The sequence below is a fragment of the Nelumbo nucifera genome, chromosome 7 (assembly GCF_055504915.1).
Source record: "Nelumbo nucifera cultivar China Antique chromosome 7, China Antique-T2T, whole genome shotgun sequence".
Taxonomy (NCBI): domain Eukaryota; kingdom Viridiplantae; phylum Streptophyta; class Magnoliopsida; order Proteales; family Nelumbonaceae; genus Nelumbo; species Nelumbo nucifera.
In genome coordinates this window covers 13,071,101-13,089,234 of record NC_142655.1, presented here as the reverse complement: position 1 = coordinate 13,089,234, position 18,134 = coordinate 13,071,101, and the positions used below count along the sequence as shown (strand labels likewise).

The following is an 18,134-nucleotide window of genomic DNA, read 5'->3' as shown; positions in this document are numbered from 1 at the left end:
CCTGATTTAGGGTTTTATTGACCTTGGCCTTGTTGGTAGAAATGGTGTTCAACATGTCGAGGCCCTCTATATACAGAATGTTGGCTAGCTAGTTGACAATTGTGATTGGGTTGTTGTGATTGGGTTGTTCTGATTATTTCTAAAGTATAATCTAGCCTAGAGGAGGGAATCGAAGAAATTAAAGCATTAGTTTTCTTCTAATCTCCTCCAATCTTGTGATTTTTAGAGCATAAGATTCTATCCTTTGAATGATTAACTAATCCTCAACCCTTTATTCTTGACAGTTCTGATCTGGTTCTTATTAACCAAACTTGCTTAGCCAAAATGAAATCCACAAAAGTGTGCCACCATCTTCAAGGTAATCTTACACACAGGGTCATTAATCTTGAGTTTCCTTTTAGCTAAATCAAGGGAATCAAATGAAGAATAGAAGCCAAAGTAAGTATTTGACTTTTAAAAAAAAATACTTTTAAGTGTTTGACTTTTGGAGATGACATTTTGTCATCCATATTTTACAGTGAGCTTTTTGTCAATGGAGATCCTAACCACTGAAGCTTCAAATTTTCAACTTCCACTGGAAAATGTCTAAGAAAGAGGAGAATCTTTTGCCACACATGATAGCATTGTTTTCACAATGTTTTGTTCCAAATTGTTAACAAAAGCATATTAATTATGATGCTATATTGTTGAGCTTGTGTCTTATTTTATTACTTTTGGCCACTAATGTTCTAACATTTTATGAACAATTCTATGGAACAGAAACATGTCTTGTGGTATTAATACTGGAAAAGTGCTTTATTCTACAATTAATGCTGCACTTCATCAAGGTCACTCTGCACAGTTTAGGCCATCTTGGGAACATGGGGTGCAACATTGATAGTCTTTGTTATCAAATGGCATATCATACAGTGTTTTTGTTATACACAGTTTTCATTATTAAATAATGGAATATTGTTAGTTAGGTAATAAACATCAAAAGAAATATGAAAAAAAGGTGCCAACATTATAATGAACACAAACAGTACTTGAGTCTATAATGGTTTTCTAACCAAAATTGTTGAGGTTTTCAAGGGCTACCATCAAATAATAATTGTTGAGGTTTTGAAAAAAGGTTTCTTTCGCTTCCATCATGGAAGGAGGAAAGGCGCGTTTGAATGGTAGATCTAACAAAGTGACAATGCTCATGTTAGAAAGAAGCTTAGTGCCATTTGATATAAAGGCTGAAGTTTCTGAACTTAATGACTTATTGCTTTATCTTTTAGCGAATACGTTTTTAAGTGACAAAATATTTAAGGGTTGAGTAATCAACCCAACTTCGGTTTCATCGACTAAGGAGTGACAACCACCTAAAGCATTAAGTCTTTCAGTTCAAACATCACCTGGCAATAGGGGTTACATGGTGGTTTTTTCCAACTGCCAATGATCCTCTTCTCCTTCCATGCTAAAGTGAAATTTTATCTGATATATGGTCTGGAATCTAGATCTGCCAGAATATAGAGTCTAAAAAATTAATACACTAAATATATAGAAGCAACTTACAGAAATGCACAAGGGCAAATAAGCAACTTTAAGAGAAACACTAAGGCCCTGTTCACTTTTCGGTAAGTTATTTATTCAGGTAAATACGATTACCTGGATAAGTTTTACTTGGGAAGCACTTACCCAGTTAAGTGTATTTACCCATGTTCTTTTATTTTCCAAATAAAAAAAGGGAAATGACCATTTTAACCATAAAAATCCATTATTAAAAGGGGTATTTTTGTCCCATTCAAGTGTTGGAAACTTTTCCCCTGGTGGGAAAGTTATTTACCCACCTAGAAGATGGGTATCACTTACCCTAAGAAAATAAACTTTCCCTGGTCCCCACATTAATCTGGAAAAAGAACATATGATTCTTGGTCAATGAGAACCAAAATCCCCTTGACCTACTTTCCCCCCTCTCAAAATCCAAAAAAAGAATTTCCCCTAAAAATTAATAGAACCATAGACATCCTTTCAATTGTCCACATTCAAATTCAATCCACAAACCACAATTTTCTTCTCAAGAAAGCCCTAAAATTGGGTACAGCTAATATTGACTTCTCAAGGCCAAACACTTTCCTATTTGTTTTCGTGAACCAGAATTTACAGGCCACATATAATGAATTTCGTCCAACCATTTTGGAATCGGTGGATGTGTAGTTTTAGAACATCCAAAGCCCAGCCAGTTCGTATAGTTCTATCTCTCTCTATCTGCCAGCCTAAACCTTTATTCCCTTGAAGTCATTCATTCTTTTCAGCTCGGAAAAGGGACTAGCTAGGGAGACATCTGAGAAAGTAGTGACCACACATAACAAAAGTTAAAAACAATTTCCCTTTTGAGGGGAACCCAAATTTATATATCTACAAGTGCATCGAAAGCCACAAAATTTTATTCAAATCTCTTAAGAGTTCTAAAACATACAAAACAAACCCTCCTGTAAACCAAGAAACAGATGCTCTGATCCTCTGGAAAATTAAGTGCTTTCTCATTTCTCCTTCTCCTTCTGTTTGCAGGAAGTCAAAGGATCTCTCCATGGGATAAACAGAACCTTTTGTTTCAAGATCAGTACTCATGTTACTACCCCAGAGTACTGATTAACATTATCTTTATGGAATAAAGGAAAAGCAAGTCTCAGGTCTTTGATGAAATGCTTCAACAATTCAACATGCTTTCAAGAAAGTGATACTCATAATATATATATAAAAAACCATTTTGGGAGCATTTCTGCCAAACATTAAACAATAACCAGACTCACAACCCTTGACTCAACACCACTTTTTGCACATGGAATGGTGGAGAGTGGAGACACATAATGGTGGACAAACTTTTTTTACCTAAAACAAAAAAGATAAAGAGATCTTGTCATAAAACTCCACTTAGAGGACGGTAAGGTTTGTTCTTCTAAGATTGGTAGGGCACATTAAGGTCCAAAGTTGGAGTTTTTATGGGATGGATTAGACATCACATCCTATATAGAGCCCTGTTTGAAAACCAAGTAGGAATCTTCTGTGTCGGTTCATAGGCGCTACAACCCCTATCAATCCCCAGATTTTATATGGGTTCCCAACCAGTGGTTTAACTCTTAAAACTCTAGTCAATTGGGAACAAAGATCTAGGGGATTGAGTGCAAGATCAAAGTACTATATACTAATTGGGTCCTTCGGTCTATATATCAAGATTCAATAGTCTCCTAAATACCATTCATGTGATTGTCTCCTGGTCTTTACTCTTTAGTGTTGTCACACTCGGACCAGATAGGATGGTCCAACCATCAGAACCTGGAACCTGCACCCAAAACGGTTTTTGGGCTGCCCAAATCTTAACAAACTTTGCTTTTGATCAATCGTATCTCAAATACATGTTCTATTATTTTGATATAAAATAGCTTTAAAAAAAGTTTGAAACTATTTGCTTTTTTTTTTTTAATTTTTTGTTTGACTGATCAATTGAATCGGATTTGACCCACAAGACGGTGACCTAATCCGAGTCTAACAACATCGGAATGGCCCTGATGCATTCCAAATCCACGTGGGCTGTTAGCCTTCTCCATGTATCACACAACAAAGAGGAGGTTGAGTAGATGCCTGAAGCTGACTTTTAAGTTATCAAGTTAGACAAGTATTATGAGTTGTCTGCTCAGTATAGCTTATTATGGGGGCCTGAATTCAGCTGCTGCCTTAATTTCTTTTTTTTTTTTCTTTTTTTTCCTGTACAAACTACTGCCTTAGTTTTCAAACCTTGAATAGTAACGCCCTCTCTAAGTACAGGCGGGAGTCATCCACTATTTATTATGTTGATTCAACACCCTTCTCGTGAATCTTCAATTTCATCAGCCTCCATTAATGTACTAGAACTCTCTATCTACTGTTTGTGCTCTATTGGGACAGGTCCAGTGTATCTTCATTGTTGAATTTTGTCTTGATGACTCAGAAGTCAATAGAACCCATGGAGGTCTCTCTGCAACAAGAACCATCTCATGGAGGATGGATCTCTGCAATATACATCATTGGTAATTAAGCCTCACTAGACATCTGCTCACTGCATTAATTTTTCTGGGTCTTAACTGAAACCAACTTCTTTGCTCAATATCTGATGCAACAGGTGTTGAAATAGCTGAACGATTCGCTTATTACGGCATGTTTGGGAACCTCATGACGTATCTCACCGACGTCCTTGGAGAGTCCACTGCAACAGCGGCCAAGAACGTCAATATCTGGTTTGGGATAACGACTCTCCTTCCACTGCTGGGAGCTGTCATCGCTGATTCCTACTTAGGCCGTTTCAAGGCCATCTTCTTCTCATCCTTGATCTATCTGATGGTGGGTTGATGTAATTTTTATAATAAATTGCTTCCATCTCAACTCTCAACACACTTATTTCAAGCTCATGAGCTTGATCATGGAATATGTTCTGTTATTCAACCACAGGGACTGGTTATGTTGACTGTATCAACCACAAAAGCAATCCCACCAGAGTTTCGAGGGCAGCTGTTTTTCTTCTCTCTCTACATCGTCTCAATCGGGGAAGCCGGGCACAAGCCGTGTGTGCAAGCGTTCGGGGCAGATCAGTTCAACGAAGAGAAGCCAGAGGAGAGGAAGGCCAAGAGCTCATTCTTCAACTGGTGGTACTTTGGGACGAGTGGTGGCGCCATGACGGCCATGTTGATCGTAATATACGTCCAGGACAATGTGGGGTGGGCCGTTGGCTTTGGAATCCCAGCTGCTGCAATGGCCATGGCGCTTGTGCTGTTCTTGCTTGGGCGGAGAAGATATAGGCTGCAGGCAGCTAAAGGCAGCAGTCCACTGACTCGAGTGGCGCAGGTTTTGGTTGCAGCTGGCCGTAAGTGGCGCTTGTCTGTGTCTAAGGATGATCACGGAGGAAATATTGAAGAAGGAAAAGCTGGTTTGAACATGGGCGTTCACTTTCTGTCCACCACTCGGCCCCTGGCTCCTACCCATCAGTTCAGGTAAGCACTCTTTACTCTTCAGAATTATGGGCATCATCAATTGATGAGTTCTTGGCTTGAAAATTGAAATGGGGTGATAAAGCATACCTTAGACCTAAGTTGCTTAGTGCTTTATTAATAACCTACAAGCCCAAAGCCCCAAACTCTGCCTGATCAGCATGTCTTTGGTCCACAGCAAAGACCCACTTGAAGTGAACTACCGAAGTTCATCAGGGAATTATGGTTAGGTAAGCCATGCATCATCCGGGTTTGGATCCTCTGCATTTTTTTTCCTGCACTTCTGTTCAGTCTGTGACAAGTGTACCCATACACGTGGATAAATACCCCTTGTCACATACTGGAGTATGGAAGTGTAGAAAGAAAAGTGCAGGAGATCAGGAGTTCAGGACTCACAACACACCATCTTCTATCCATGTAGCGAGTTGTAGCAAAACTTTTTTTTTTCTCACGTGACATATATAGAAGTGTTTATTGCACGTTTTGAAATTGGTTTTTGACATACGGAATAAAGATAAAAAAGAAAGGCTATAATTTTTGGTTTACAATCCAATCCAGGGAGTTAGGATGGAAAAGGTAATTAATTTAAGTACTTAAAACTTAATTTTGTGTTCCCTCTTAAACTATTGCAATCTATTGGCATCTTGTCAGGAAAAGATAAGAAAACCTATACAAGATTGGTAAAGGTTTTTCTACATTTTCCTTCCTTTCCCTACTTTTTACTTCAAACTAAATATAGCCTAAAGGAAAAGGTCTATATATGCATCATGTGAAACATTAGACATTTTTAAATGTTTACACTACCAATTTTTCCGATGGAATGCTAATAGAGGAGTCCGAATTTGCTCCTCACAGATTATGCCTCACACCAATCTTACATCACTTTTAGCCATGCATTGAGAATATCTCCTGAGTCCTGACCCGTACTTGATGTTATCATTCATGAGAAGATGTTCTCAATGCATGGCTGTGATGTACTGTGAGGTCGGTGTGAGACACTGAAAAGCAAATTCGTTTCCTAATGGAGGTGTTTATTTGTTTAATTTGTGATAGTTCAGGGGGCATTTTAGCAGAAAATAAAGTTTAGGTAGTTAAAGTGAAACACCCCCATAACATAACATGGAGGAGGGTATAATTGTATGATCAAATTTTGGAAGAAATTAATGGTGGTCTGGCACTCTGGTCAACTGAGCTTAAATTGTTAGATTTCCATTCAAGCTGGATACTGGCGTTCCATTTGGGATGTGTTCTTTAGCTCTATTTGTTTGCACTCCACTTTCATTTGCATCAGTGTATATTCATAGGCAGCATATAGCATATGAGAAAATTGCAAATTTTGGTTGAATTTTGCTTTGAGTTTTATTTTACTTGGTCCACATTGCAAAATTTGAATTAAAATTTGTTCATTTGCAATACTCCCATACATTTCTACCAGTGGAAATGAAATTGCAATGCAAATAAACTATCCCTTGATTAAAAAAACTAAACATGTATCCAAATGCAAGTCTAAACCTCTCCCATGACTGAACTGACCTCATTCCAGAATCTCAGAATAATAGGAAAACCATTTCGTACAATAGAATCCATCTGGTTTGGATCTCATACCCACAAGAACCCTACCCACGCCTCTACCATTATAGTGATCCTGAATTGGAATCCATCACCATCATATATAAACAAGAAGGAGGAAGATCAATTATATTTTTATCCACAAAAGAAATTATTAAATGAACTCATAGAAAGGGAACTTTATTAGAAGAGCTAAAGAAAATCCCCTCTACACAGAACATCACGAAAATGCACAATCAATGGATCAATCAATCAATTAAGAAGATTTGATGTGAAGCAATATATTCCTCCACTTTCTTTATCATAGTTGATAGGGTTCAGCACACTGATTTCCCTTTCAGGTATTCTACTGATAATTTCCTTCATGATGCACCAACAAGACAGAAAATGGAACTAGATTCCACAAAATGTGGCCTCGCTAAAGCCTCTAAACCAAGATAAGGTAGAAGAACATATGTACTCTCCAAAATCTTGACCCCCAAAAGCTTAACAAAATGTGCTCAAGTCTTAAAGAGAAGTCACAATGTACTGACTCATGACAGGAATCATATAAAAGCATCTGTTCTATTAAGTCCCTTCTGGAGATATGCTGGTAAATCTTTCACAACCTTATCGAAGAAGATATACAATGTTGCTGCTAGCTAAAATCCTAAGCCAAATGACAGGGTGTAATAGGATGATTTAACATTTTGAAGGAATTAGTCTGACTGATGAACAAAGGAAGAAAATAAAAACATAAAACAGAAAAATAAAAAGTTACAGTCTATCGGTAAGAAAATCATAATCATGCAAAGTGTAATTTGTAGCATGTTAATAATCAAGAAACACTTTATGATATCTTCCATTTCATCCAAAGAGAATCAGAAGTAGATTGATTGATAGGACACATTTCTACCATATGTTGTCAATGTACGCTTTCTTAGCGGCCGTTTGATAACAGATGAAGTAGCTTAAGAACACCACTTGTTGTTTTGTCTTTTAGTGAAGTTGGATTGATTGCTATATTCTCGAATATGGTATTATTATATTATTTTATCCATTAAAAGACAAGGCAATAAGTTATTCAGTTCAGCCACTTCAGCTATTATCAAAAGGCTCCTCTTAGTTTGAGTCTTTGAGAACAGTAAAGGCTAGATCCATATCCAGATTAAGGGTGCAACTTGGGTGGGCTTATGTTTGAAAATTGTCAAAACTTTAATGGATTTGGCTCCCAAAAGAGTACAAATTCTTCAAATTAGGTACTTTACTTGCACGAGACCAACATTGAATTATTATTATTATTATTATCATCATGAAGACAAAGTAATATGCTAATTCAGTTCAACCACTTCAACCCATATTAAACAAACCCTTTAGAATAATTAGAAGATGGACCCATATTTTTCATCTTGACTAGTTTTGGGGCGCGGTTTGGATCCGTTATTAGGATCCATATTTGATTTAATATCCAAATAGGCCCAACCCATGATGATCAATTGGTTGCATTTCGATCTCCAATTACCCACAAACCACAGCCCTGTTTTATGCTATGCATCATCAACATGGGCCGGTTCATAACCAAGGTCCAACCTGGATCCTCCTCGATTCAGAAACAAAATTGGGTTAGTATCCGGACCAGATTAGACATGGCTAACCCGGGACAAATGACATATTGAAGCGGCCCATTTCAGGCCCATCGTGTGGATTGTGTTCTCACCCCCTTCAATTCTTGTCTACATGTCTAGCCTTGAAACATTCATCTAACAGTCTTAACAAAAAAAGCAGGTTTCTGGACAAAGCGACTGTTGTAGACAATATTGATTTGTCCAGCAACAACAAGAACAACTGGAGGCTTTGCACAGTGACTCAAGTAGAAGAAGTGAAGCTTCTCCTTCGTTTGGTTCCCATTTGGTTCAGTGGCTTGATGTATGCTGTGGTGTTTGCCCAGACCAACACCCTCTTCACCAAGCAAGGCAGAACCATGGACAGAAGGATCGGATCCAAGTTTCAAATACCACCTGCATCACTTCAAGTCTCCATTCCCCTAGTGGTTATCTTTGCAGTGCCCATATATGACCGGATTTTTGTTCCGGTAACGAGAAGACTAACCGGAATCCCTTATGGGGTAACAATGCTTCAAAGGATCGGAATCGGCCTGTTCATTTCGACGATCGGAATGGTGATAGCAGCTCTAGTAGAGAGTAGAAGGATTCTCATCAGTAAAGAGCATGGGCTGTTGGAACAACCAAAGATAACTGTGCCTATGAGTGTGTGGTGGTTGCTTCCACAGTACATGATTTGGGGAATCTCGGATGTTTTCGCCGTCATCGGCTTGACGGAACTCTTCTACGATCAGATGCCGGAGGACATGCGCAGCATTGGCTCTGCAGTTTTCCTTAGCATGTTTGGCACAGGCAGCTTACTGAGCAGTTCTGTTATATCTATTGTGCAGTCAATGAGCTCAAGGTTTGGGGATAAATGGCTGGACAACAATCTCAACAAAGCCCACCTTGACTACTATTACTGGTTACTAGCAGGGCTGAGCAGCCTCTGGCTTGTCATGTATGTAGGCCTGGCTAAATTCTTTGTTTACAAGAAAAATTGATGGTGGCGCTGTTCCAAAATGGATTTGATGAAACTGTTTCTTCACGGCCCATTGTGGCCCATTCCACCCGGAAGAGTAGTGCACTTTGTAGGGTTGGTAAATAAATGGCCCAGGATTAGAAGTGTATAATGGGCTCTTGTAAATAAAATAGTGTTAGAAGTGTTTTATGTCATGTACTTGTGGGCCAAGTCCAATGCCTAACTTAGTTCTAGACCTGTTCATGGGCCGGGTAGCCCGACGGCCCGGCCCGGCCTGCACCCCGGCCGGGCTTGGTCATATAATTAGGCCCGCGGGCCTGACCTCGGGCTTAACACAGTAAGCCCGACTGTGTTTTGGGCCGGGCTCGGGATTTGTCAAAAAAGCCCGGCCCGGCCCAACTCAGTATTATATATTTTATATATTATATAAAATATATAAATAATATAATATTTATTAAAATATATATTTATAATTTAATATATATATATACATATATTTTATACTTTTCTTTATAATTTCAATCTATCTCTCTCTTTATTCAGCTGCTTCAACATTAATAATAATAATAATATAGGCTAAATTTTGGGCCCGGGCCCGGGCCCAGGCTCGGGCTTCGGGTTTTTTATGAGGGCCGGGCTCGGGCTCAGGCCTTAAAAAAATTTGTTAATACACAGTAAAAGCCCGGCCCGAGCCCGGCCGGCCCCGGCCCATGAACAGGTCTACTTAGTTCAATGCAGATCTTAACAAGAACGAATCGCATTCATATGCTTTGCATATTAAAGGGTCGGTGAGGGATGTCAATGTGTTTAATTAATAGAAGAGCTCTTTAAAGTTTAAACTGCTCTCGATCTACTGAATTTATGATTCGCATTCTACCAAAAGAATAAACAAGGATGCCAAGCGGGTCGGGTTCGGGTTGAGACAATCTCGTCTCGTGTCAACCTGAACCTGACTCGATCCAACTAAATAGAGAGAGATTAGAGATTACCGAACCCTCAACCGGTTGGGTCCAGTACGGGCCTACTTCAAGCCGAACAAGCCCGACCAGATCCTAACCCGACAGGGTTGGTCGGTGAGGGTTTACCACTTAACCCAACCTACTGATATCCCTAGTGGTAAGTGTGCAGAGTTTTGTTTAAGCCTAGTCAAATGATGGGTTGTAGTGGTTTAGATATTTGAACCCAAATGGACCCGGCCCATCTTACTATCGCTTGATGTCTGCAACTATCGTCTATCGCTTAACATTTAGCTTTGAATCATGGCAAATCATTCAAGGTTTCAACTTTCAAGCGCATCAGAGATGGCCTTCAAAGATGAAGAACGGTGAAACAGATGAATAATGAAAGTAGGGAACCAATCAAAAGAAGATGACGAGACTATGAGGGTTGTAAGCTTTGAATTCGTCTGATCTCCTTTGCAACTTCTGTCATTGTGGGTCTCTGATCGGGATTATATCTGAGACATCTGAGAGCACCGAAAACCTCCTTGCTAGCAATAGCCATCTTTCCGGTCAAAATCTCAAGCAAAACACCACCAAATCCATAAACACCGCTCTTTTCCGTCAAATGACGAGATGACAAGCACTCCGGAGCAATTAAATGTTCCAAATCCTCGTTCGATCCAGTCTCAACGTATGTTTTATCTCTGGGGATCAAGAATGTGAATCCAGTATCAGATAGCTTGGGAACGAAGTTCTGGTCTAAGTGAACAAAATTAGAATGCAGAAATGGATGGATGATGGGCCGGGGAAAGGCGGTTTGGAGAAAGGCAACCGCGTTAGCTATCTGGGTTGCGATCCTCAACCTCTGTCCCCATGATATTACGTCTCTCCCAGTTGCCGAAGTAAATTTACGAAAGATGTTATCTCTGAGAATTCCATTGCTGCAAGAAGATTCATAGACGAGGATGGGGATTGGGGATTCCAAGCAGTAGCCCAGGAGCTTTAAGAAGTTCTTGTGCTTGAACACTTGGGATGCCACCGCCACCTCACTGACGCAGATGTCGAGAGCAATCTCCTCCGTCTGATCAGACTTCTCCATCCTCTCTGCAAACTTCTTAACGGCAATAGCACGACCGTCGTGCATTCCTCTGTACATCTTATAGAATCTCAAATCCTTGAAAATGGCATCAGGAGCGAAGTTGTTGGTAGCCCTCTTGATTTCTTGGTAAGAGAAGCATCTGAGAAGTGAGAAGGGACGATACTTCATTGAAGTCCACTATTATCTGTTCCAGCACCCAACCTCCATTCTCCACGAAGAATCTTTGTTTTTCTTTCTTGGAAGATCGTCCTTTAAAGTAAGACAACTCCATTCTTCTGATCTTCTTGTCCAATTTAGGGTTGAACGAACGATAAAACGAACTGGGTGACACAAAGACCAACCACGAACCCAAGATCAACGATTGATGAAATAAAATAATAAAGCTCTGCGTCTGATTAAGGTCGCTTACCTCCTTTCTCTGGACTCCAGGAGAGATTCAACTTAGTCAATCATCATTCAATCACATGCTGATGCTCTTCTATGGCACCCATTGAAAATTTGGAATCAATAGCTGGTTTGGCGATGGGGTTTCTTGCTGCCTAGTCAACGAGCCAAGTCAACTCTAGCGGCTGCTGCTTTCTTTCAGACATGTTTAGTTTGACAGAAAAATAAGAGAAACATGAGAGTTCTGACTTCTGAGTGAAATTTTGTGAACTTTCCCCCTAATTGGGAGGAATTCTGTCAAGCCAAATAAGGTCTTGTTACTGCATCTATCACAACCCCAATTGGGTGAGTTCACATCTCTGCCTCACAAGGGGCCGCCCCACAGCACATCTACCAGATATTTTCAATACACGGCGAGGATGTGCTGTGGGTGTTGTGAGGCAGAGATGTGATCTCCAATTGGGTGGATGAATTAAATTAACAACTAGGATGACAGAGACAGAGCCACCAATAATGAACCATCATCCCAACCGTTTATTCGAAATTACATGAAATGATGAACCATCATCCGGAGAATTTTCTCAATACACAGCTGGGATCTGGGATGTGCTGTGGGACGTTGTGGGGTGGATTTGAACTGACCATCCCACAGCACATCCCCGCTGTGTACATTGAGAATATTTCCTGGTGATGCTTCATTTCTGGTATCATCGGGAGATGTTCTCAATACACAGTGGAGATGTGCTGTGGAACATTGTGGGGCGCTCTGTTGTGAGGAGCTGATTTGAACTCATATCTGGTCAATTGATAGAAGATAAGAGTATAGGTATCAATGGACTATGTTTGGGTTAGAATTAATCTAAATTACAACAAATTTGAACAGATTAGACGGCCTAGACATTGAATTGGATTGGTTCAAAATGGTCCAAAAATTATTCATGGGATTGGATTGGACCTGGTCCATTTGTAATGGACTTACATTGGAATAGACCAGATTGGACCAAATCCAGTCCAATTAACACCGCTAGATGTACCAGGGGTTTCTCTTTAAAACCTAGTGGTGGCTGCAAGAGGAAGATTGGGCAGGATTTCTCTTTTAATTTCAATTTCCACCACCTATACTTGATCTACATCTTCCAGTGATTCATGATATGAATTGTTATGTCATTCTTGATTTTGTAGTCTATGAGGCATATGTACATTATAGATTTCTATTTGTGATGCGAATTTTTCTTTTCATATGATACCCTATTAATTTTACTAAAATAAAACTCTGATGCTATGGATACTAGAGGGGTTTGTAGATCATGTGCATATTGGCAAGGATATGATAATTTTGTTAATGTCCTTTCCACCAAGTTAAATATATTAAAATTATCTAATTCATCATATGAGAAGAAATTTGTAATATTACTATACAAATAAAAATTAAGTTCACTAAATGAATTTGATAAAAAAGGGTTATTGATTGTTCCCTAATTTTAATTAATAATAATCAAATTTTATTTGATGTACTACTACTAGTAGTTTCAAATGATGGTAATATATAAGTTTTTTTTTTTTTAAATTTTGTGATTGTGACTCATATAAACTATACACTTATAATAATAAAGAATTAATTTCTTTCTTTTTTTATCCAACATAAATTTCCATATTTTCATGGTAAGAATCAAATAAAATTTCTAGACCACTTTGTTTAAGCCTAGGGTCTAATATTGCAGAGAAATAATATAAAGGAAAATATTTTTTTAAAATTTATGTTCCATTATTTTAGAAGGGGGAATTAGTCTCCATTGTTTTCAGCTTAGTTGATTGAACTATTGGAATTTGTGAAATCACCATCCTTTCCGGTTTGATCTCTACATTAGTTGATCTTTGTCTGTCAATTGATTGAGGACATCCATCGACGCGAGACTCGCAACAGCTTGTCAAGAACAAGAGAGACGTGGTAGTTGGAGGCGTGAACCCCATAGTGACTAACTCCACTAGTGGTTGGATTTGCAAACCAGGTAACCCTTGTTTAATTTTATTTTGTTGGATCTAAGACCAATCGGTTCAAGTACCAATTTTGGTCTGAAGGAGAGAGAATCTCTCCAAAAGGTGAAAACTGGTTTCTGCATTTCTTCCAAGGATGAAAATTTTGAAAATTAATTTCCATCTACGACTGTTTGCTACCTTACAACTTTTAAACAATTGAGATCAAATCCCTTTGTCATAGGGGTTGGAGGGATTATGGGTTTGGAGTTGTGTTGCCCTATGGCTCAGTTTGGAAGGAGTACAAATACACACAAATATGTACAGTATAAATACATACAACGTAATACAAAATATAAGGTTTTGAACTCTACATGATATTTGTATTTGTACACTTTCCAAATGGAGCCTATAAAACAAGAAAACCATCTAGGTCAACTAACACTATCCTGAACTTTGGGGGTAGTGTTAAGTTAGTACTTGAACTTTTAAACGTGTCATTGCAGCATCCGAATTTTTAAACATGTCAGTGCAATACCCAAACTTTCAAATGTTTCAATATCAATTATCTGATCACATGATGACATGTGTAACTTAAAATATTTGAAAATGTCAAAGCTATCCTTCAAAAGAGAATATTGTTCATTATCTTCTACTTACATATTCTTTCTCTGTTTTCATTAACAGAGATGTAAGAAATCAACTTTAATTTTTGAAAGTTTCTCTATTTTTCGTTCTTGCATAGAAAGTTTTTTTTTTTATTCCACTCCCCTACTAATTTCTATCAGAGAAAAGCGCAAAGCCCTAAGTCTAACAACAAATCAAGGAACTCAACCATGAGCCGTAGGAGCAGGTTATGACTGTCATATAATGATCTTCTCCCTTGAAGGTCGTGTTGTTCAAGTATGCTTTTAAGGCTGTAAAGGCTTTCGGGTTTACCCCGATTGGTGTTCGAGAAAAGGATTTAGTATGCATTGCCACACAAAAGAAAGTCCCGGACAAGCTTAAGCTTTTGGATTAGACCTTTTTTCCATTACCAAGTATCTTGGATTAATGGCCACTGGAATGACAACTGATGCACTTAATTAGTTCAACAAACAAGAAATGAAGCAACTGAGTTCTGTTCCAAATATGGATTTGAGATGGTTGTGGAAGTATTGGCCAAGTGGATCGTAGACAAATCACAAACATGCCTATATTTATTGTTAGTGCGATGGTAAGGTTATGGAGGTTGGTCAAATCTTTGAAGGTTCGGAGAAGGTGATGGGAAATAGAGAGAACATGGGGAAGAAAGGAGAGAAGGGAGAGTCCCCTTCTAAGAAGCCTTAGGTCAAGGGTATATATTTTGTTTTTTGTGGAGAGAGTTATTCCCCTTTATATAAAGAGGAACCAAGGCTATAAGGAGAAGGATTTAAAATGAGACATTTCCTATTAGGAAAGAAGATCTTTATGTCATTTATTAAGGGAGTACAATGGGGGGTTTTGCTATGTGTCTAGTGAGAACCTCCAAAGGCAAATATTCATTTCTCTTAAGTATTCTCACATGGCACGTGCATGGTACATTCCCTTACGAGTTTCCTAGAGACAACGTGTTAAAGGACAAGATCTGACTAGCGATGTTATTACGAGTCAACGCCCATTGTTCACTGTGGGTCCCAAGAGGTGTTTTATGCTCATCACAAGTCAACCCCAGGAGCAATGACATATACCCTCATCTGCCAGGAAGGTCCTGGCAACCCCAGGTGCGATGACATATACCTTGGTCTGCCAGGAAAGCCCTGGCAACCATAGGTGTGTCGATATATTCCCTAATTCATCCAAATTGATTTTGGCTGGGACGAGGTCCAATCCAAAACCGGTCCATTGACACCCTTAATCACAAGGCACTACTTTATAGTTGGACTTTCAATTAAGGCCCCAAATGTTACTTGTTTGGTTGTTTAATAACCCATTGTATCACACTTTTCATTTCCTCTAAGCCCATCTTATCAAACGGACAATTGTAATGGATCACAAAGAACTTGGCTTATAATAAGAGGTGAATACTGGCCCAGTCTAGGTAAAAGCCCATCTTGAACTGAAGTTGTTCTGTTTGTACTACCTTGCCTAATAAGCAGCTTATGCAATCTTTACATCAAATGGGTTGAACCCATAAGCTTGACATTTTTCAGACTTTTCCAAATCAACTGCTAAATGAACACTTGGACTAGCTTGTTGTTGGAGCCAGGCATGTGCCCAACTCAAGATGAGTTGGACCGCCAGAAGGCTATACCTGGGCCTAATATATGTATGTAAATGGGCTGCTGTGGGCTTGGTTGTCCTATTTTGAGCCCAGATTTGGTTATGGCCGGAATTGAATCACAAGAAAAAAAAAGTAGAGGAAAGAATAAAAAAATCTGAGCAAGGGGAAAAGAACACCAACAAGCACAGTAAGGCCAAAACTTATATCATTTGTTTTGGCAAGTCTTTCTGTGCAGTTATCTGGGGTTCGGCAAGCTTGAAAAACCGAAAATTGGTTTTCTCATTTAGTAACAGAATGCTGGGAAAACCAGAAAACACATGTCCAAAAAGGCCTGAAGACTGAAGTCAGTAAATTTTGATAAGCTACAAATGAAATTTCTCTGTCATTTTGTGTGATAAATAACCTTTAAATATATTTTTGAAAGTCTGATAGAGCGAACCCCTTACTAAACAGTCTTGACCTTTAAATACAAGACCCCAAAATCTTAATACATTTTTTGACTGTTGAAAGATCTTTGTAAAAAAGATTTGACAGACGACACCTACTCAAAGTGTTAATACCCCTGAACCCTAATTATTGGTATAAGCCACTATCTAAGTTTTGTCATTTCTGCAATTAATGGAGTCACGACTGAAACCCATTATTCTATCTTTCCTCAATATATTATAACTCAATTTCAGGAACTAAACCTAATCCTCTTATAGTCTTATACGCCTACTGCGACCCTACTAGTGTAGTCTAAATGCACCTACTGAATCATCTCCATTCTCCACTGACTTCTCCATTTTTTAAAACACAATTGGATAATCCGTGATCTTAGTTTATTGTTTTTCTATTAAAGGCTAATGAAATCCAATACTTATCCAGCCCTCAATTGATTGTGACTATGTATTCTTGTCTGCAGAATTGCAGATTTGACTTCACTGTTGCAAGTTCATCCTCGATTTTTAGCTCAATTAACACAGCCATGATTTACGACTACTATGGCCCCAACCCCAGCTCCCCAACTCATTAAAACAAATTAAAAGTAAAAAATAAAGCAACGTTGCTTATAGGCATTTAGGGATGTCAATAGATTGGATTTAATATCAAATGAGAGAAAATAGACTAAGATGATTTAATCAACATGAAAGACTATTTGACAACACTAGCAAGAAGATAATCAGTTGCAAATTGAAAGGGCTATAAGGGATAGGAATAGACCAAAATAAACATAGGTCAAAATAAGAAGAAATGATTCAAGTGCTAATAATTTAACAATGAATATGACATTAAATAAAAAAAATGGTGAAACATGATTTATATAACCGATCCCATGTGGTTGGGATAAAACTTTGATAATGATGACGACCAATGAATGAACTGGACTTGGCCCGATCCAAACCAACCCGCCCAAGGATGCATTAATCATAGCCCAATAAATGAAATGAAATACCGTCATATCAAACTTGATCCAAGCTGCCTCAAAAGTTGTACTCCTATGCTCAACCTAGGCTATACCTACCTCAACCGAACTCCAATCAAGGCGAAATGATCTTAACCCGATGGGGTCATGTCAATGCGGATTTACATATATTCGTTATTTATCCATGGTAAGTGTTAGCTTTTTAACGTTAATGGACAAAGCAATGCTTCTAGCTATTATTTGGTTGGTTTTGTATCTCAGTCCATTTCATTTTTAGGCTGTCAGATCTCAAAGGGTTAGACATATGAGCATTAAACCCTTCATGGGTGGTCTAAAACTGTCTGATAATGCCACCCCAACCCAAACCCAACATGCATTTGGATTGAACTGAGAACAGTTGGAATGGGTTTTATTTGGTCGGAGAACTGCCAAACCAAACCCAACATGCATTTGGATTGAACTGAGAACAGTTGGCACCAAACTGGCGGACTTGGTGGAATAATCAAGTCAGCCAGCTCTATATCCAGAGGCGGGGCCAGGAAGTAGGGTTTGAGGGAAAATGGCCTGAGTTGGGTCTATTATAATTTTTTTTAATTGCATATATAATAATGGTTTTAATAAAAGGTTGGGGGACGAAAGGCAGGACCCCCACCCCACCAAAATACTTGTCTCCGCTCATGTCTGTATCTAACGAACTGGGGTAGAACTGGCTTTTATCTGGAGGGATAAGAAACATTTACAAGTTTAACACAATAGAGAAAAAAAAATTCAGTTAGTGTAAATGGAGAGGATTTTCTTAAGTATAAATACAAATAAGTATAGTACAAATACATATAAAATAATATAAAATACAAAATTTTGCTCTATACATATTTGTATTTGTATTTGTTTCTGATAAGGGGTGATTTGGCCCGACCTCATAATTGGGTGACACGTGTACGTGACTCGACATAAACGACAACTCGACATGAGC

The 18,134-nt window shown here is 38.6% G+C and overlaps 2 protein-coding genes across 3 annotated transcripts; one reads left to right on the top strand and one right to left on the bottom strand.

Annotated features, from left to right (window-relative positions):
- Window positions 1–3,619: 3,619 nt before the first annotated feature.
- LOC104611312 (protein NRT1/ PTR FAMILY 5.4-like) lies at window positions 3,620–9,310 on the top strand. 2 transcript variants are annotated; one of them, XM_088892195.1, is made up of 4 exons: window positions 3,620–4,031; window positions 4,124–4,341; window positions 4,450–4,988; window positions 8,316–9,310. In XM_088892195.1, exons 1-4 carry the CDS (start codon window positions 3,944–3,946, stop codon window positions 9,136–9,138), a joined length of 1,668 nt encoding a protein of 555 aa, XP_088748321.1. In that variant the 5' UTR covers window positions 3,620–3,943; the 3' UTR covers window positions 9,139–9,310. The 2 variants fall into 2 exon arrangements, with proteins under 2 accessions (XP_088748321.1, XP_010276617.1); XM_010278315.3 differs by having other exon boundaries at window positions 3,623–4,031; window positions 8,319–9,310.
- Window positions 9,311–9,950: 640 nt separating this feature from the next.
- Window positions 9,951–11,835, bottom strand: LOC104611311 (non-functional pseudokinase ZRK2-like). Its single transcript, XM_088890915.1, has one exon. The coding sequence runs from the start codon at window positions 11,322–11,324 to the stop codon at window positions 10,494–10,496; it is 831 nt and encodes a 276-aa protein (XP_088747041.1). The 5' UTR covers window positions 11,325–11,835; the 3' UTR covers window positions 9,951–10,493.
- Window positions 11,836–18,134: the final 6,299 nt, after the last annotated feature.

Bases quoted from the DNA above. Each gene is read 5' to 3' on its own strand.
- LOC104611312 (XM_088892195.1), top strand. From the start codon at position 3,944: ATGACTCAGAAGTCAATAGAACCCATGGAGGTCTCTCTGCAACAAGAA. The intron at 4,032-4,123 runs GTAATTAAGCCT...CTGATGCAACAG, and splicing joins CTCTGCAATATACATCATTG to GTGTTGAAATAGCTGAACGA. The intron at 4,342-4,449 runs GTGGGTTGATGT...ATTCAACCACAG, and splicing joins CATCCTTGATCTATCTGATG to GGACTGGTTATGTTGACTGT.
- LOC104611311 (XM_088890915.1), bottom strand. From the start codon at position 11,324: ATGAAGTATCGTCCCTTCTCACTTCTCAGATGCTTCTCTTACCAAGAA.